Genomic DNA, 21,724 nt, shown 5'->3' on the forward strand with positions numbered 1-21,724 from the left:
GTCAACAATACAGCCGGTAAGAACCACTTCATACTGTACTGTACTTGTCTCCAGCTGATTCTTTGAAATCCGTAAACAATTTATTTTCCTTTTGTGGGCATATAATTGATCTAGAGTGGAGCATTTAGATTATCAGATTACAGGTTAATCGCAAATTGCCATGTGACTCCAGATGTTTCGACAAAGTTCCTGCTAACACTCGTACACATTGCGTATTTAAATTTTATGCAATTATACTGATAGTATACTTACTCTAGGGTACAATCATAGACTCCGCCAGCCACTGCAGCCTGAGTTAACCGCCGTTCAAAATGCTTACTAATACTCTAAAGATTCTTGAGATTTGTTATCTGAAAAGACACTCATTTTCGGATAGCAAATCTACACTGCACCTCTACTAGTATTGGTGAGCTTAGTTCTGTTTGGATCAGACGTTCGTTGACATGCCGTAGTACAGTGCACGACCTTCTAAATAGGTCAGGTTATTGTGTGAAATGTTCAAGGACTGTTGTTTTAATAGTACTCGACCAAATGACTTGTCGTGATAAACAAGGCAACAAAAAATACATTATGTTGACTCCAATTGCATAAAACCAAACTGACATATTCCTTCAAGGTCATTTGATATTACTCTCATTAAATCTAATACCTTTTCCCCTCATGCTAGAGCCTTAGTAAAGCCTTAGTCTTATTTTTAAAACTGGTCTTTTTACTGCGCGTCTTCACTGTGCACGTAAAAGAGCGTTCTGATCTAGTGTAGTGACTGAGTAAGCGCTAACTTGTGGGCTGCACACGCACATACAAATGTGATTTCGAATACCTTTGACTGTCTGGCATTCTCTATTGTTTTAGCCTACATCTGAAGAAAAATAGTCTGTAAAGGGGCTGCTTTAGTTGTTGCAGTGCTCGTATGGATTTGTAAATTGATTTATGACTTGAGTTTACTTAATACAATACATAATATATTTTACCGGCCAGTCAATTCAAGAAGAGCGATGCACTGGTCACCGTGCATTGAGCTTGGTATACACAGACACGTACATGTATGGACAATAGCAAGTTTCGACACAATTACCTGCATTATATACAGTAGAAGTTTCCCATCACTGAAAGTTCACTTGTTGCGTCTTCCTCTAAATCTGTCCGATGTCCCTCTTTCAACTTCACCGGGTAAAACATTTCTTCTCATTTCACATTTAATTTTGGCATTGAATGTGTCATATTTGTCCTAAATCTTCATTCAATTATGGTTGAATCAACTCACTGCACACGGTGAATGTGTGTAGTTTTAGCATACTATTTCCTGCAAACGCACTTCGAACGTGTGTTCCTCTATTAGTATGACATTTACAGTTCGAAGTTTTTACTTTAAAACTAGCTTTACTCAGCTTCACCAAGTGATTTTCTTCTCTCCATTACTTTGAATCCACCTTTCCGGATACATAGTTAAAACAGAGAGCTTTCTTAAAACATTGGGTAACTGGTTGCTGGTAGAAGTTGATGACACTCTTTGTGATGTCACATGCTGCCTTGTTTGATTTGGCTTTCACTAAATGTTGTGCATGGTTAAAAGATGTACCAATCCAACAGTTGATTCCTCACATCTTCTGGCAAAGTCACGGTGAATTCAAAACATTGCTTCCCGAGCTTGCATTTTCTTGTAGTAAGTTTTGGACAAAAGTAGGTCAATAATACAAGGAGAAACAAAACGTCACTTGGCTCGATAAAAATATCAATAACATTGCTACAGTTTTTGTCTGGCAAGTCAAAATATCTCTTTTAGGTTTTAATTTTTCTCGTCTGCTCGACAAAAATCTAATATTTCAGAAATGAATTAAGGGAAATATCAAAGAATTCGTCGACCTTGTGTTTAGGAATAATAAAAAATTCGTCGGTTTCGGTTATCCGACCCCACCTAATTTTTTTAGACCCTAAACTTTTTTTTACGTATTCGAGAAAAAATAATAAAATCGCGAAAATTGTAAAGTCTCGCAAGAAATAGCGGATATGGAAATTGAAATCAACTTAAAAAGACAATATAAAACTGTTCTTTCAACCTGTAATGGTTGTACATCTGATGAGAAGAAACCAATAACACAGACCATATGGAAAAGAACGGAAAACATAACTAGCTGAACTAGACACTCACACATGAAATTGAAAATAAAAAATAAAAATAAAAAATCTAATCGGAAGCACACTATTCTTTTTACGCCTTACCAGGGACGTATAAATTTGGCGATGATCTCAATACGATAATGGTACCTCATGCCAAGATCTAGAAAGTGTAACAATATTAACCGATGTCTGTCACGAAAGACGATTGGGAAACGCTGTTTGTAAAGATCGCTGTCTAGCCAGACGATCAAATGTAGCAATGTTTATATGAGATGTTTGTTGAGAAAGGCAATGTTTCTGTTTTCCGTTGTAAATACGCCGTAGATACATATAAAGATCACGCTACAGCCATGATGACTGGACTGGCTTCTGTGCATGGATTTATGGCCCTGACTTTTCAGAGTGTTACTGCAACTCTCAACATCAGCGATAGCATTGTGTGCTTCATATTTCTTTTCCAAGACAAATTTATGAGTGGTTCTTACCTAGTCTGGATGTCAAAGTGGTTTCTAAACTAAACCAGTCCAGGAGTTGATTCATCACATCTTCTGACAAAGTCACGGTGAACATCGTTTCCTGAGGTCGCATGCTGGCATGGGAAAGAGTGAGTGTAGTGCTCAAAGTGTATTCATTTTTCGCTACACTGTGTCAAGTTAAAACATGCCTTTTCAGTGGTCCGACCCCCCCCCCCCCCCAACAGTAGTCAGCTTACCAGATGACATTAACAATAGTCATAATTACATTGTACTTGATTACTGTAGGCTGATTCGCGCATTTCATTATTTGAAGTAATGATAACTAGCTCAATGTCCAGACAAATTCTCACTCACTGTCGATCAGTATTGTATGCAACAATTATCAACCAATGTTATCAACAACGTAGGTCAATAATACAACAAGAAACAAAACGTCGTTTGGCTTGAGAAAAAAATCTCACTAACATTGCTACAGTTTTTGTCTGGCTAGACAAAATATCTCTTTGATGTTCATGTAGTAAATCTTCTCGTCTGGCTCAACAAAAATCTAACTAAGAACTGAATTGCTCAAAAGTATCAAAGAGCGCACCAAAAATATGTTTACCGGAGACGTATAAATTTGGCTGTGCATGATCTCTACATTCCCGCAAGCCACAGCTGTTATTTCTTCCGCGAATTTCGAAATAACGAGACGGCGCGTTTTCGACGGTGCCATAAAAGATGTCGTGGTTTGCGACGAGGCTAATAAAGTGTAACAATATTGGTAAAGATGTTTACAAGTAACATCAGACGATTGACGAAACACTGTTGGTAAGATGTCTGTCTAGCCAGACAATAAAATGTAGCAATGTTTAATAATGAGATTTTTGTTGAGTCAGGCGACGTTTTTGTTTTTCGTTGTGCTCTAGATACATGTGTACAAAAGAGATCGCACTGCAGACATGGTGAGTTACAAAGTAACATTTATCTTTCTTACGGTGGCCGGTAAAAATTCGATTACCGGTGTCGGTCAACACAGAAGTTACGAGACTTAACTTTTACATTGAACGGAGAATATGAGACAGCCAATAGTCTATGGGCGGACTGTACTCTTATGAATGCCATCATTTTCTTGTAGTAGATATCTGTCCACCTTTTCAATATGTCAGTGAAGATTGTTATAGCACGTCCTACAGTGAGGCATGTTTGGAGTGCATCAACAAACAGAACGTTGTTGAATATCGTAGCTTTGAAAAGCTTTGCCCTGTTGTAATCTTTATGTCATTTCTAAAAGGGATAATTCTCTGTGCATTGTGGATTAAAAGTGAAATGACAAGGGGAAATGATATTTCTTAAATGAGACTTGCAGATTTAGCTCACTGATAATGTGAAAGAAGTAAGTTTGATCACAATTTTCAAATGCATTCAAATTCATTGCCGATTATTAACTGATATAACTTTCTTCTTCATGATGTTCATTTCTTCATTTTTCACTGAAGGACTTCTGCTTCTCCATTTATAGTTGTTGATTTTGTGGCATTATTGAAGTCATATAAATAATAATGTATATAAATACATTTAAGGATGATATGTAGGACCTAAGTGTACCTGCTTTGTATTTCTCCAGACTTTACTCAAGTAATTAAATACTATTTTGTTTATGATGACAGTGATCTCCCCCCCCCCTCCCCCAACTCTTTTATTATTTTACTTTAATACTAGCCGACAATGCTTCCATGCATATGTTTCAGATGTTTAGGTGGACTGGCTTTGTCAAACTGTCTGTTTGCTGGCTTTACTGCTAGGTGATGTCGTGGCGATGAATTTTAATTTATATTTTTTCATTTAATTATAGACCATCCATCAGGCATTACCCAATAACAGGAGGAAGGTTCAGTGTTAGTGCAGGAGGAAACTGGTCCTAGGAGTACCCAGTGAAAACCTGCGTTGTTGCGGTAGAGTCAGACCGAACAACATTCTCCTTGCTTACAGCATGGTATGTTTAATCAAACCCTGACTGCAGTTGTAAGAGGCAAGTGGTTTAACAACTCGGCCACCGACAATGCATGACAAATGCGGAATACCGCTGCATCAAAATCACACTGGTAGAATTAAGGATGGCTCATTTGCACCAACATCAACAAGAAAGAGAAGTAGACAGGGAAAGTAGGTCACATCTAAGAAAACTGCACTTCATGTCCACAGGTGACAATCAAGAGGACCCGTCATGAGCTGAGGACTTTGAAGTGTACGAGTCAATCAATCAATCACTCATTCAATCAAATCAAGTACTATGATACTGATAAACCATTGAAATAATAGCAATTTATTGAAATCGAAATTTCAAATAGCATTTCATATGTGATATAAGTACTTTCAAAATGTGTCTGCATAGGAAAGAATTTATAGAGATTTCATTGTACTTTTTGGGTTCTGGACGGAAAATTACAAATAATGTCCAACCAAGCAGACTAAGATATGAAATATGACTTGCCTATAAACCAAGATCTGTAGATATTTGAACAAAAGTACTATCAACAGGCAAAAACGGTACTCAGCTGTTTATATTTTGCACACCAGCATTGTGAATACAATATGATTTTATAACATATGCAGTTCCAATACAAGCAATTGTAAACCTTCAATGGAAATATGCAGATTGTCGACTAAATATGTAGATTTATGCACAACATCTAGCCAACTACAATTTGTAAAGGAAATATGCAGATCTCCAGTACTGATTTTGTCCAATCATAAAAGGTTACTCAAAAGTGTAACCGATAAAACAGAATCAGTTGTACTAAATATGCTAATGTGCACTACACATTTTCTGTGATAACATTCTTAACTCTGTGCACACTTTCTTTGTGTAAAAGTTTCTCAATTTCTTACTTTACTGTATAAAGTATGAATTGCAAAAGAAAATATGAAATTTTAAATGTAAAATTTGGTGGGAGATATTGACATGCGTTAACATGTACATGATATGTTCATTAAGGTCAAGCACAATGAAGAGAACTGAAATATAACAAAACACTGTATTCTATGATTGTGAGTTTTCTATTGTACAAAACAAAGTTTGAAATTATTTGTGGTCCTTTGAAAAAAAAAATCTTTAAGACATGCTAAAATGGTACAAAACGATTAAGTATAAGGAGACGACAAAGAGAATATACAATTGTATATTGATATGATGTAAAAATTCTGATGGCATTCAGTACTCTGATATGGTTTCTGGTATATTCCTACTAATGGAACAGTTGATTGTACATGTTCAACCATTTTTTTGGGAAAAGAAAAAGGACAAATAAAAACTGTAAACTTATACACAACACTTTCTATTCACAAAATGCCCTTTGAGCAACTATAAAAACCCTTTTTTTTTGATAATTGGATAATGACATACACAGTAACCATGCACTGTAATCAAAATAAGCACAACTGAATATATTTTCAAGAAAGCACCCAAAACTATTATTTCAATGAACAGATGTCCACAGCAGTACTTCATACAGAAGTGTATTTACAGAGAATTTTTTCAGCCAGCTAAAAAAAATAGATTTGATTACTAAAATTAATGAATCGCAAGGAAATAGCAATATAATAGTTTTACATTCGTTCACACAAGTAATCAACATTTTTTATCAAACATGGTAAAATCATATAAAACTTTGTAAAAGATGTCATTGTAAAGATATCAGTGCAGTAAGGTCATATTTGCTATGCAACTGTATAGGCAGATATGACCTTACTCCACTGACATGACAATATGTGTTCATTTTTCATTATTAAATGAAACACAAAATACTACTTGACTTTTAAAATGTCAAGATGAAAGTAAAGTATAAAATATACAAGTGAAAAAAAATGACAAAAATTGCCTGGAGTTAGAATAATATTCATATCATAAATGAATGTTTCATAATATCAAACTATGAAATAAAAAGATGCAATAGTTTCTTTTCAATTTGTATTAAGTCACAAAAACATTATTTACAAATTTTCATAAAGTTTTATTTCAAGCAAAATTATTTTGATGTGTACTGATTCAATAAAATTTTGAAGATTTTTAGAAAGAACCTGAATTAATACAATACATTTTAAAAATATTATTTACAAAATTATATTTTCAAACAATTTAAAACATTTACAAATAGGATATTTGCAAGCCATAACAAGCATTATATACATTTTTTGCCAGAAATATAACACGTAAAATTATTGATTTTAACTATAGTAAGTGTTTTTGTTAAGTGTGGCAACTTGGTAAAATCTAATGGAATTCCCACTTGGTGTTTTAATCCCCACCATTTACCTGCCTCTCCACCTCAATATTGGGGTTTCAAAAATGTTAGCAAAATATTGTAAATTATACTTAGGTAAGGTCAGAGCTCTGTAAGTACCTGGTGATTATGTAGACTGTTTCAGTGAGTGTTAAAATGTAACTAGATTTTTAAAACTTAAACCTAGGAAAGTCTAGAGTATTACGGTCTGAACTATATCCCTTTAATTATGGATAGTTTTCTTTCAAACGTCTATGCGTTAGTTAACACTTATTGCATGGCTATAAGATGTCCATTATCCCAAGAGCAGATACATGTATGTAGCAATTACTGGTTGAGGCTGAAGCCAGGGCAAATAGATGCTGCATAGCAACACGAGGGATAATTTGACTTCTATTTCTGCTCAAACAAGTCCATGCAATAATTGTTTTATTTTATAGCACATCATATGCTCTGGCCTGTATTTTTTCAACAGTTAAAGCAAAAGAACTCCCATGCTACATGAATAGTGCTCTATGGAAAACAGAAAATTAATAGTGGCCACTATATGCAAATTGAGGTCACTATGGGTCGAGTCTATACCATGTGACACAATCCAAGCCAATCACTGAAGGCAGTATGAAAAGCATCCGATAGTGAATGACAGTAACTTTTAATGGACATTTCTAAACAACACACTCAGTTTTATAAATCCTACAAATACAAGGTGGCCACCTTGTTGCACAATCACTCTATACCATAGCAGGGGCAATAATACTATTTGATAAACTCAAAACAGAGATCAAAAGCTGAATGACATGTGACCAAGATAATGTGGCTTTGTGTGATAAGTTTGAAGCTTACAACTAAGTCTTAATTTACCCAGCTGATGATTTTTTTGTGGTCATAGTATGAGTATGATTTTGAATAGAGCATAGACCAACCACTGTGGAGGGTGTATGAATAGTCATAATATTGTGAGAAGAAAACTAATTGTGTACTTTATAAGTACCAAGTAGTACCAAACAATGACTGTGGGCCATATCTTGGACAATTACAGACTTTTTAATAATCCCAGGCTTTGCATGTTCTCCCCTGGACTTTTCAGATTGCCAATTTTTCTTGGCAGATTGCAAATATTTCTCTCTTTTGACTTTTTGCCAGTAACTTATGTCAGTTTGTTTGAATAGAATAATGACTGAAAAGAAAAACTGGTCATGATCACTACTATGAAAAGTAATAATATGCATTTGGGAATAAGCAGTACCTAAAGGATAGGAATATCTTATAGTATGTGTATATGGTGCACTTCATTATTGGCAACAAACTACAAGCTCTATATAAGGCTAATGTCTTGATTGTCTATGTCTGTATTACTGGCAGTACCACTACTTTTGACTTGAGTACTGGCTCTCTTGTGTCTCCTCTTCTTAACTACTTTTTTCTTCTTTCTTGTTCTAGCTTGCATGGCTGCGGCTAGCATTTTTGCTTCCAGTTCTTCCTGTTCGATCATTCTTTCGTTAGCCTTTTCTGTGAAAGAGAAAACATTCAAGGAATAAATTAGGTAACCTAACATTATTATGAGATGGAAAGATATAAAGTGGTAGATCTACAAAGTTGTGGCAGACTGTAAAATAACGTCATGTCTAGATGGGGTAAGTTTCAGATATGTGACATTATGATAATTTTTGAGCAAACATATATTTGAAAAACAAGTCTTGGTTCCGCAGTCTCGTAATTTATACTCATTCATCTGAATCCTACCATGTTGGCAATGATTTAGTTATTTAGGAATACATCTCAATGCGTATTATTTGTTGTGTATTTGTACACTTAAATGTACTTCAAATAAGCAGAAAATGGGACCTACATTTCAGAATGTATTTGCTTCAAATTAATACAATCAGATCAGTATCATACTTACCGAGAGCTTTTTCAGCAAGTTTATACTTTGTGAAGACTTCACCTAACCATTCCTCTGGATGGTTCAATAAACTGTATAAAGAAAAAAATACCACAGTTGGTTTTCTTTAGATATTCATCTATCAGTACTTTAGGAAGTAGTTTAGGAAGAAATTATATGGTAAAGTTCACTTTAGATTGTCGACAGTCGCTCACGCCTTTTTTACCTACGTTTTATCTAAACTTAAGTCATCGCGGCGGCCTTCGGCCCTCGATATCAGTATGCGATTATAGTAGTGTTGGGCCAGACCGGAGCGCGGCAACGACTTAAGTTTAGATAAAACATAGGAAAAAAAAGGCGCGAGCAACTGTCGACAGTCTATGTTCACTTGTATTGATATGTGTTTCATTGGAACTGTATGTTTCAAGTGTTTGCTATTATAATTTATTAGGCTAACAAAATGAATGCTAATATCAATTGATTTAAATATTCATGACTTTTTATAGAACCAAATTAGTTTACACTTTAGACCTTGGATAGATATGTTTTTAATAGTTAACCATCCCATTGTGTCTATTTTGATTAATGCCTTGTCTCTGATGGTTTCCTTGGGGTATTTGGCACAATGGACTGCAAAAACAACTTGAATTTTCAACTAGTTTGGCAGTTAAAGTGGTCTCTTGCAAGAAAACTCTAGCCCCAAAATTATTCTTATGCACCTTTCCTGAAGAAACTGTAGCTTAATTAAAATACTTGAATTTCTGACTTGTACTTTTTCAACATAGATGTGAGCACTTAAATTCCCTACTTGTTTTTCACCGTAGCATTTAAACCCCCACCCTAAAAAAAACCCCAAACCCCCCAAAAAACCTTGATTTAAAATTCTAAATTGTTTGTTTTATAAATAAACTACTACCAGGAGTATAAAGGACTTACCTTGTAGCACTGCTTGATGGCAACTGTGAGACACACTCTGTGTAGCCTTTCTCACGTGGTGGCATTAAACCTCTGTGGACCAACAGAAAAGTTGAAAAGTTCGAAATTGTCAATTTTGATTGAAACGATGACAAGCAATTATTAAAAGTTTTAAAACAAAGGCATCTTCATGTATTATGTATTTAAAACAGCATCATCCAATTACCTGAACAGGGGTCTAATCTATTTATGATTTTCACTGATTTACTCAGACGAATCTGACCTTCTTACAACCTAGCTAATCATCACCTGGTGATAGATTTCTTGCAAAGGCCGAGACATTGACATTTTAAATTCAACTTTCTCAAAAATTATTCTCTATGTCACTTACTTTTTTAAAGTATGTACTGACACATTGACTCCTTTTTCTAGTAAAGCCTCATGTAGATTTTGCATTTCAAATTCATCAGCATCATCCATAATCTACAGAGGATAGGTCAAAGGTTAAAGTTGATCATGATGTACATACTGGTATATGGAGGGGAGGTGGTGTCTAATGGAAATATTTGTTTGGGAATGTGACAAATACAACACTTTCTGATAACTGAACAGACAAGTGATTGAAATAGTTTGGCACTGCTAAGAAGTACACATATATGTATCTTGAAGTTCATGATCAGAAAACAAAATTATGTACAACAGAAAGAATAGCCATCTCCTGGCTATATGGTTTGATGGCAAAGTGATGATACTCTCAATCAGTACAAATTGTTCTGCTTTATATTTACCATGTTATCAGTAGTATGCTAAGAAGTATAACATGGCCTAAGGAGGAATTTAAGTGAAGATGAATTATATGCACTATGAACGTTTTAAAATTCTGGAAAAATGTTGTTTTGCATCCTAATAGGATATTTCATAATAAAGTACAATATAAGGAGACAAATTCAAATTTACCATTGCATCATTGGTTTCATAAACCCACTTCTTTTTCTTCTTGACTTTTTCATCTTTCTGTTTACCCAGATATGGTTTGACCATCATTGACTCTGGCTCTCGAACTATAAATGATCGATAGAGAAACGGGTTACATTGAGTGATAAAACAGACACACAGCTAGGTAGAAGCAATACGATGAATTTCACTGCTACAACAGATACGTTTCATTGCAAGTGTTAACAGTTTGATTTACAGTATCAACGCATATGAAGTCACTCACGTAAACTGGAATCAATAACTTTCCAAGAGTATTTGTACTGAAAAATTACCATTATAAAGTTGTATATTGAAGTGAGGTTTCATCAAGAGACTGCCATTTGACATGTCATTGCAAAATGTTTACTTGGCAGTGGCAATGTATATGATTTTATGGCTTATTAATTCATAAACTTCATTTTCCCAAGTCAATTGGAGTATTTTTCAAAGTGTAAATATTACATGTAAAACAGAAAGAATGGAGATACTGAGGCCCTGTGTCTCATTTACATACTATACTTTAGTGCTATATAGACTTACCAACTTCAGGAGGGGGTTTGCCTTTGTATAGAGATCCATCTTTCAAAGCCTTGACAGCTTCTTTGTTTCGTTTATGTTCAGAAAAGCTGTAAGAAAATTATCAAGTTATTTGTCAATAAATATGTATCTTGTTTTTGAGCAATCTTAACAACAATAACAACAACATCATTGTGAAAAATTCTCATCTGCACATCTGCAATTGATACAAATCTCCATGGGCTTTTGTCACAAGCACAGATAATAGAGATTGTATTTTGTAGGAAAGTACACGATAGTACAAATTCATGATTATAACATACCTGATCTTGTTGGGTGTCATAACTGCTTTGGCCGACTGTGGACGATTTGCTCTGCTACATTTCTCATTCTGCTTGAAAGAAATGCACAAAATATTTTTAAAATGTTACATGCATGGATGGTAATTGAACTGTTTTCCTCACAATTTGCTCTTTTTGGAAAGTGAAAGATATATCCACAACAACGTACTCTCAGTCCATAATTTGAATAACAAATGGTAGACCTAATTGATTCTTTTATTTGGTATACAGGTTACATCATGTTGTTTGAATGTAACAAGTGTGATTACATTTAAAGGAGCACACTGTGTAAATATATCCGTAGTAGTCTGTGGTCACTTTCATTTTCGTATTAAAATACATGTACACTTAATATCCTGACTACTGCAACATGAATTATGTCAATTAGGAGATGATACAGTTCACATCAGATGTTCAATATGATATGTAAAATAACACTTTGGTTGCCAAAAACACTGAAAAATTCCTTTGGATATATTTCTAGGTATTAAAGTTTTAATAATGTAAATTGTGTAATTTATATCACTTAGTTAAAATTAGGGGCTCAGTTATTGTAAAGACACAGATAAAAGTGGCAATTCGGTAAGTGAGCAACACATTAAGTTATTCATCGCATACAACTAATTGCTAGCTCATGTACACACATAATCGCAGGGCCTCGCAATGTCACCAGGTTTGTTGCAAGGAATCCGATATGTTGGACTTTCTGTAATTTGTCACAAGTTGCTTCTTGTGTTGCCCACTGAAATGTCCTACAATGTATTACGCACTCAATTGTAGCTGCTTGCCTTTGTCACATGTGACAAATTGCTGACCACATTGCATCATTTATCTTGGCATTTAGAGACTGTGCAACTTTAGTATTATAGATAGAAGACAGTGAATGTGGTGCGACTCAGACAACACAATGTACTTACAGCAACAGTAGCAGTATTACTTGCTGATCTTGGTCTGGTCTTGATTTTTCTTGGACTGTGAGGTCTGGGACTTTTCCTACTACCGTCATGTACTCGTCTGTGTGGTGCAGAAAACGGTCTGACTTTCAGCTTCAGTGACCTCTGATGAAGGAAATTAATACAAATTTAGCTGAAGAAACATTTTGATCCAAAGACTACCTAATTTGGGTGTACATGTAGTTCATGTAGTTAGAGTAAAATATATGTTGCAGAACAAAGTATCATGAAACTTAAATGATGAAAAGATGGTAGTAGTGACATAAATATATATATATATATATCATGAGCCATAAATTTTGTGGACAAATCGGGTAAAAATGACACATTGAGAAATGACAGATAGATTTTACTAAATACTGATACCTCCCAAATAGTGATTGGGAACCCAGTAATACACCAAACTAAAACACTGGTCACTTCCAAGACTAGAATTAGAAAGACTTACAGGCACTGTTGATGTGTTTTGATCATCAATTCCAAGTGAAAGATCATCTGTCTGTTCTCTTTCATCAGTTTCATCCACAGTAGGTTTCTGTAAATCTGGTCTTTGTTCCATTCTGGATCCTGGTCTTGGTGGAGGTCTGGTTATCACCTATCAATATACAAATTCACATTGAAGTTTGTAAAAATCTAGGACTAATACTTTAAAGTGGCACATTTAAATCTGTAACTTTCGGCTTCTCAGTAGCTGGGTGCAGTTTACATTGAAACATCCTGTTATCATTCACACTACTAAAAAAGTTAGTTGAATCATTTTCATTCATGGAATAATTTAGCAAAGTTTGTCTTTTTCACTTTGTTTATGTCAAGATTTGATGGCATAATTTCTGTTTTGTGGACTTCGCTAATTGTTTTTGTCATACAGACTTCTACATTGGCAGATATTATATATTAATTTCCGTACCTTATGCCAGTGGCCGCAGTTCTCTGAATAAAATGTTATTATTATTATCACATGAATCATCTTGGCTCTATCCAATTATTCAGATGTGATATAACAGTGACATGACATAATTTTTGGATTACCAAAAAATTTGAAAAAAAACTGCAATCTTGATTTCCAAGCCTATCATGCTGTGGTGATGCTAATAAGTTTAATGTGCAATTATCATTTTGATACTTTCAATTTTCAACTTTACGCTTTGCAAACAGAGTGACATACCTTGGCTTTGGCACTTTGTGGTCTTCTTACACTTGAATGTATTTTGTGTGTTTGTTCATCTTCACTTTCCTCATGATCACTTTTATACTTTGTTCCCTCTGGTGCTTGACCAATGGCTGCCAATGTCTTCGTTTCCTTTGGTTCCATATCACCAAATTCGATTGTCTTTATTGTCTTGAATTTCTGTGTTGACACGGCAGCACTCTCTCCACCGCTAGATTTAAGGTGTGGTTGTTTTTCCATAGCAATCTCATAGTAGTTCTTTGTTGCAGAACCATGAGTTGATTTCTGGTAACCAAAGAGTGTTGTCTTTCCAACGTTCTCTACTTCATCAAAGTCACTATCTCCGCCACCACCACCACCGTCAACATTTTCATCTTCATTCTCCAATATTGAAATCTGTGACATCATAGTTTCAATATCTTTCTTCTTTTTCACTTTTCTAGGTTGTTCAGTGACTGAAGGATCGTCCTGTGCATCACCATCAGGCTTCTGCAACACATCATCCTCTTTCTTGTCTGGCTCTCCATAATCAACACACACTGTTGACGTTGCAAAAGATGCTTTTGCTGAAACTGGTCGTCTCCTAACAATGGGATGCGAAGTTCTAGTATACGATGATGTACTTGCATCACCAGCACTACCTGACATGGTTGTATCTGATGACATAGCAGACCTTGGCCTATGCCGAATCATTCGGTTTCTCCTACGAGGACTTTTTGGACTTTTAGGACTTCTGGGTGTGATAGCTACAGTAATGTTTCTGTCTTCTGCTATAGTTACAGTTGCCTTGGTAACATGGCTTTTAGGTGCACCATCTCGAAATCTACTGGATAATGCCACATCTGTGTACTTATCTGGATCATGGACAGGACTACTTTCAATATCAACATCGTTTGTTGTTGTTGCACCGTTCAGTAATCTTTGAATGATAGGGAGGAACGACAAAAATAAAGTCAAAGTTATGTTGAACAATGAAATTTGGAAAGATAATATGTTTGCACAAGTCCCTGAAACAACATTGTACACACATGAACTCATTCAATGTGTATAATAATACTGTCAGTTTTTATATAGCGCTTTCCCACTCTGCTCACAGCACTTTACAATTATTACCCCTGGCATGGATTTATAGCGGCACATCGGCTTGTTACTCCCTCAACCCCTTGAGGAGCATACAACATACCAGTATACACTATGACAGTGAGGATTTTAAGCAGAACTCTCACATTTCATACCACTGCTTCTGAGAGTTAGACAGTAATCCTCGTCCAGTACAATAGGAACGTCAAACAACATGGGAGAAAGAGGATTAAACTTATGAGAATGTGAATCAAAGAGTTGGCTTTTTAAAAATTCTATCTTTCATTCATGTTCTTCCATCTTTCATTCATTCTCACCTTTCAGTATCCAGATCATCTTCATCACTATTACTATTATCTTTGCCAGTAGGAATGGAAAATGTGACAGGTTCTGGAGTTGGTCTTCGCAACAATAGTGTTCTTGGGGACTGAAATTATGGAAACGATTTTCATAAATGTTTAATATCAATATTTTTGAAAAGAAAGAAATGAAAATTGTCGCCAGAAAAACATAAAAATCAAAATAACTACATCACTATGGTGCACATACATGTAGTTACATGTTGATTAGCATTCCCTGTCAATACAGGGTTGAACTCTACTTCATTGCATGTTTGAAGTTGAAAACCAAATGATGTGTCCAAAGAACTGTATACATATTACTGTTTAACGTAAATATCTGTTGATATTAGACAGTTCTGTGCATCTACATTGAGTGAATGTTTGCAAAAAACAGTAGTGTATGATATTAAATATATGTACTTCTGTATATCACACACTTCTGTTTTACACAAAGATTTTTCTAAGACACACTGTCCTGTATCTACACTCTTGATAAAAGTGGTACTACTAACAATCATACAATAACTGTTATTGTACCTGTTTAACATTTATTTCCTTGTAGCTATGTTTAGCCTCAGTTTCAGACTTCTCCTTTCTGTCCATCTCATCAAGATTCAACTTCAGGTCATCTTGGTCAGCTTGTTCATATTTTGTTTCAGTGGGATTTTCATCGCTTGTTTCACCCCCTCCATTGATCATTCTCTCAATATCCGGGGATGCATTGGGAGGAGGAGGAGGTGCACTCACGGCATCTTCCTTGGCATAGGCAGCAGACAATTTAGCTGTGACAAAAATGTAATATATACCATCAATACTAATTTCCTTAATCTACAATGTCGTTTCTTTATCTTACAGTTGCAAAGTGTAGTCAGTTATGCTATAATGCCATTGGCAACATTTGACACTCACTTGAAAACACAAATCCACATAGATATGAAACTAAATGAGTCTTATATATAAAATTTATTGAGATAAGGAAAATAGTGCCTCAAGTTTGACTGTACAACTGTTAAAGCTTGTATACTTGATCACTGTCTGAACTAAATAGCCAGCATTTTGAGAACAACAGTAGCTCAGCTGAGACATTGCCTTTTAATAATTAAGGGGTCTAGACACCAGCAGAGAGACCTAGATACCAGCAGACAGCCCTACATGCCAACCAGATGTAGAATTAAGGGTATATTGTATTTATGCGGGTTAGTGCCCTTGGCAGATTTAACTCACCCACACCCTAAACTGGTGGATGGGTGGTAACCCGTGTACCCTATTTTTGTTGAGGCCAAAACCATGTCTAATATTTACTGTCAATGGTAATAAGATGTTCTTGCTCATGAATTATAGAGAATGGATAATGAGCTTTACGCCACTTCCACCAAACAACTTTCCACGGTATATGTTTTAAACCAATGTGTAGCCTTTATGACAAGACATCCGATTTCATACAACATGTCTTTTACATCAGAAAAAAAACGTGAACAACTGCTCAATGTTTAGAACAAAAGAAGGATAACTCCATAGTATATTCCTATATATGTCAAGTTGTAGATTGAAAAGATGGCTACAAACAAATGTATTTACCTAAATTATGGACATTTGCATTTGGTTGACTATTGACAAATTCTTCCAGTGTATTTTCTATCTGTTCTTTGCTCAGTTGGTCCAAGTCCTCATGGGTGTTTGGTATGGCTACCTCACCATCAGGGGCACCATATTGTACAGCCCCACTAGGAGGTCGTGATCTCGGATCATACCTCTCACCTTTCACTGGAAATGACAAAAAGACATCTAGTCAGCTGTAATTAAATCTGTGCTGTACACTAGAGTACATCATGGAAATTCATGCGTTGTTTTGCCGGCAACTGACTGATACCTACTGTATAACCAATAAATCAATTGCCAAAATCTTTCTTTATCATGACAACTTTATCGATAATAGAAGTAGTTGTACTGTATTTCTAATAGCTTAGAATTTCAATTGAAAGGAATGGTGCATATGACAAAACTGGAATTAACATAGAATACATTTCCACAGAACGATCGACAAGCATGATCATTTGTGCAAAATTAAAGCATACAACACACAAACACTGCACAACTACACACATACCAGACCCTCTTACATATGCAAGTCATACACAAACACCTCTATTTGTCTATCAGCACCTACTCCAGTGTTTGCTGATCCTTGATAAATCTGTTTAAAAATTCCCGATGTACATCGATATGATGATGTCATACTTCATCCTCACTTACTTACCTAGTATCAATGGACCTCTGTTTTCCATCAATGATCCTTGTTCATCAACTGCTGTCTGTCTTCCTGACTGTGAGCTTGGGCTGAGGGGAACCTTCCTCCCACTCCATGGCCGTCGACGTGAAGAAGCACTTTCTGGTCTGTGTAATCTTTCACCTTGTTGTCGTATCAGTTCAGGAATTGAAGAGTTACTACCCCTAATAATTGTACAAAGATAAGAAATTCAAAGCACCCAATAGCTGGAGCAATGTTTTTCACAATATTTTCTTATTTTTGATTATTTCATAATTTTTGTTTCTATTTTCAACTATTTGATCATGCCATAGTCACTGAAACATGGTCAAATCCTATCGAGGAGCATCTCATGATCCACAATTTGTTAACAAACAAGTCATTGAGTCAATACTAGGATCAAGACTGTTTACATACATGTACATCCAACTAGCCAGAGTACACAATACCATCAATATGCATATCATAACAGTATGATGAAAATCAGAAAGTTCAATACATGCACGTATTGGGATGATATTTTATGGGGTTTTTTAACAGGGAAACCAAAGACAACATAGCCAGTCTACATACCAGTAATTTTGATACAATTTAATTTTTACATTTTATCATTGAACCATAATTTAACAATGTAGCAGAAACTGTATTTTTCTGCTTTTGTAGTATAATAATGCTACATGTAGATCATTATCAAAATTTCATTTTGCACTGACTTACATGTTTGTTGCAGTTTAACAACTTACCATGCTGTCTTTTGATAACTAAGTCTTGACAAAGGTGGTTCGGTATCAATTTCAGTATAGCTTTTCTTTCGTCGGTACACTTGAGCGCTTCTTGCTCTGGGTTTCAAGCTCTTGGTATCTGTAACTGTATTCCCCAGATTATACACAGATGTTTTGACCTGGTCCAGCTTTGTCAGAGAAACACTAGAGGCACTCAACCAGTCCTATGGAAGAAACATCACCAAAATATTAATAAATAATTTGTTGTGATCTTTCCTTTTTGACAATGGCGATACTTACTACACAGTAGCTGGATGATACATTAAATTTTTAACAGCGTTAGTCCAAAACTGTGGGATTATTTCACTTTTCTGGCGACATGGGAATTATACAGTATCATTATTTCTTGATTTCAGACCATCCCTGGGTCCCATAGTAACAGATGATTATTAATATATTGTTTTCAGCATGTTACTTGAGTATCTCTAACAGGCAAGTACTTCTCACTCAGAATCTTAATCCCCTGTCTAACTTATACAGATTTTCCTTGTTTACATCTCATATATGATGTAGTCTCTTGGTGTTAACTATAGTACTGTAAACCTAGATGTTTTCACCACTTGAAAATTTTGCATTTTTGTAGTCTTCAGCTAGTTCTCAAAGACTAATTTTTTGCTAATCACCAGACTGGTACATAGTATTCATGTACAAGATGGCAATTTTAGTCACTACATATTTTTGGTGTTTTTGTTGGTCAGCAAAATAAGCGATAAATAAGTCTTTAGCAAAATTGTCCATGTTCACAGTAATTCATATCTGTGTACAAAACACACAAATCACAACCTATAGTAATATATGATATTTTGGTAGCTGAGTGACTCAGTCATTGTACACAGACTGTAGTGGTAACTCAACCACAATAACAAATGTCAATAGTAAGCAAGTGACTGCACCCTTTCTGTTTGGTTACCAGTGTACTTTGTCAGTTTTGTGCTAGCAGTCAGCTTTGTGTAGGGCAAAACTGACTACATTGTACTAGTGACTGACACACCCATTCATTCACCTTACAGGTGCTATTCTATATTCTAGACACAACCACTGTACATATATACACGAGGAACTAGAGAGATTGACAAATGGTAAATTGGTATACATGATAGATTTTGGACCATTCAAATGCTAGAAAACAAGACTACATGTACATGACGATGTACATCAGATATTGAATCTAGCGTCTGTATTTTAACTGGATGTTTTTGAATAGTTTTGAAACCCCAGATATCATATTTTGTCTAAATTTGAAATGCATTTACAGGGGTTGGAATGAATCATTTAGTTGCTTGTCAACCATCTCCCGTAATACACCCATGCTCCAATCCTGGAATCATACAATCATTTACCACAACTAATGCCATCATACCTTTTCTGGGAATAAATTAATATTACATTATGTTATGTTATGTTACGTTACATTATGTTACATTACAATACATTACATCATAAAATACATTGTATATATATCAACCAAAAATGTTCACTGTACTTAAAAATGTTTCGCCTTTGTTAGAATTAAAACAATTTCAGAGCTACAATATTTTATTAAAATTTGTGTTTCTAATTAATAAATATTATACGTTCAAAGTTTCATTAACATAAAATTCAGGCACTGGAAAAAAATATACTTTTGTACTCATATTGCGAAGAATTTTGTCTCTTCTATTTCACGTAGAGAGATTCCCAACAAGCAGCGAAATACAAAGACATGAGAAAATACAGACATGAAAAATATACCCTGAGACAAACAAACTGTGAACAATAAAATATACAAAAACTGATATGTGCAGAGGACTTTGGTATACACATGTAAACAATTATTGCTTTGTTTGCAATGCATATGTACATTCATAGTTCTGCTTACAAGTTACAGACAGAGTACAGGGACTTATGATTCTGACTGTCTTATCATAATCGCATCCTGACATATGCTCCCTCTGTAAAGCAGGACAACAAAATGCACTGCATTTGGTATCATGTTATACATGTACGCAGTTTTTTCCCCCAAAATAGCTTTTAAATCTCTGCAACCATATCAAGTTCACAAAACATTCAAATTATTCACAGTGCTAAATTTAAACACAAAGACTTCAATAGGGCAATGGTGTCATGGGGTTTATATTGCAGCTACATATGCAAGTCCAAACCTGTATCATGTATGGTTAGTCAGTCTGGTGTCAGAATGTCTAGTGATTTTATTATCACAGTATAAACATGATCACTGAATACAACACATGTCAAGTTACCATTCACTTGCTGTTTGATAAACTGCATATTCTATGTACATGTACACTAAGATAGTAAGATGACAATTGTTACATTTTGATAATTACGAAATGATGTACTGCAACTAGATGCAGACATGCAGGTGCCAATGGTTTGATATCTGCATGGTGGCACTTTAGTTCGTTACAATTAGACAAAATGTTGCAAGGAACTTGCTATATATTTTACAGTGTAGAATGTGCATTTTCTTATTTGTTTGTTTGTGGTTGTAATCAACTTGTATCAAACAGAACCGGTGAATGGTAAATCGAAATGGGCTGTACTAGTCAACATTACATGTGTCAATTTTATGTGTTGTGTGACACACAGGCACTTGAATCAATGTGTGTGGGGTTTTTTTTAATTGTATCGTTTTCACAACACAATTTTTAAAAAATCATACAGATTGATTCAAGTGCCGGTGGTGTGACATGGCCAACATAGAACATTTGTACAGTACGAGACTTTTAATTTTGACTCTTGACTCTCAGAGCATAAAAATTCTTGCACAGCTGTGACTTTTGCACTTTGTATTATTAGCAATAAAATCTATCTTTGCTACTTTGGTTGATTGTAGTGGTGCTTGAAGACGGTGGTAATAGGTACCTGAAAATGAAAATCTATTCCGTCCAAGCATAAACGTTGGAGAGAGTATCATGACGTCCCGTGGATGTAAAAGTACACCTGTTTCCGAGCAGGACGAGGTCGCAATGTTGCCAGGCGGACGTTAGTTACTGTGCAACAATTTATGCGACCCAGGGCTACATTTAACAGTCGATTCTCAACGTACACCCACCATTAACAAACCGACACCTACAGATGTAACAATTCCCCCTTACCCATTTCCAAACATTCAAGTGCTCGATCGAAGAAAGTAAAGTTCACATTCTAAAATTTATTTACTTACCCGACTCGCTATATTCCTTATCAATTCGTATCTTTCCAACTCCTTACGATTCATGTTTGGTATTGTTTCGCACAAATACTAATAACCCGCCATGACTAAATCCTACTAACAGTCTGCTACGATATCAAATTAATGATAATTCGAGAATGCCTTTCCATGTAACCCTATATTTCTACACTTTCCAGCTTCTGTCAACAGTTCGCCATCTTTCAATTTTCTTGTTATTTTGAGGCCACCCAAGTTAGCACAATAGAAAACATATTATTTTATCACCTTTCAAATAATGGTAAATAATGTAACGATCTGGTAACACCACATTTTATTTTATGTGTTATAGTGACCACACTATTGGATTATAATCCTACATAACTTTTTACGAGCACAGCAACATCTTTATTGAATAAATCACCCACGATGCCTATCCCCTATGACGTTTTAGTAACTACAAATCTATATAAACTTATAGGGCTTCAATCATCTCTA

General features: G+C 35.2%; 2 protein-coding genes and 1 long non-coding RNA gene across 3 annotated transcripts in view; 1 reads left to right on the top strand and 2 right to left on the bottom strand.

The window, feature by feature from the left end:
- LOC144441436 (TNF receptor-associated factor 2-like) overlaps nucleotides 1–21,724 on the bottom strand; it is a 311,144-nt gene that overhangs the window by 16,432 nt on the left and 272,988 nt on the right. The window lies entirely within an intron of this gene.
- Nucleotides 2–5,698, top strand: LOC144441438 (uncharacterized). Its single transcript, XR_013481239.1, has 3 exons — nucleotides 2–16; nucleotides 2,581–2,722; nucleotides 4,429–5,698. It is a non-coding gene; the product is annotated as an uncharacterized LOC144441438 (long non-coding RNA).
- Nucleotides 4,928–21,443, bottom strand: LOC144441435 (uncharacterized). The gene is made up of 16 exons (XM_078131005.1): nucleotides 21,242–21,443; nucleotides 18,037–18,239; nucleotides 17,285–17,478; nucleotides 16,606–16,791; nucleotides 15,565–15,809; nucleotides 15,004–15,113; nucleotides 13,604–14,525; nucleotides 12,887–13,033; nucleotides 12,403–12,543; nucleotides 11,468–11,535; nucleotides 11,169–11,254; nucleotides 10,611–10,714; nucleotides 10,045–10,136; nucleotides 9,675–9,746; nucleotides 8,760–8,830; nucleotides 4,928–8,365 (listed from the first exon to the last, which is right to left on the bottom strand). Exons 1-16 carry the CDS (start codon nucleotides 21,293–21,295, stop codon nucleotides 8,172–8,174), a joined length of 2,889 nt encoding a protein of 962 aa, XP_077987131.1. The 5' UTR covers nucleotides 21,296–21,443; the 3' UTR covers nucleotides 4,928–8,171.

Source organism: Glandiceps talaboti, chromosome 10 (assembly GCF_964340395.1).
Source record: "Glandiceps talaboti chromosome 10, keGlaTala1.1, whole genome shotgun sequence".
In the NCBI taxonomy this organism is placed as follows: domain Eukaryota; kingdom Metazoa; phylum Hemichordata; class Enteropneusta; family Spengelidae; genus Glandiceps; species Glandiceps talaboti.

Coding starts and splice junctions, on each gene's coding strand:
- LOC144441435 (XM_078131005.1), bottom strand. CDS start 21,295: ATGAATCGTAAGGAGTTGGAAAGATACGAATTGATAAGGAATATAGCG. Junction 18,240..21,241: donor TAAGGAATATAGCGAGTCGG/GTAAGTAAATAA, acceptor TTTCTTCCATAG/GACTGGTTGAGTGCCTCTAG. Junction 15,114..15,564: donor AGGAAATAAATGTTAAACAG/GTACAATAACAG, acceptor CCATAATTTCAG/TCCCCAAGAACACTATTGTT.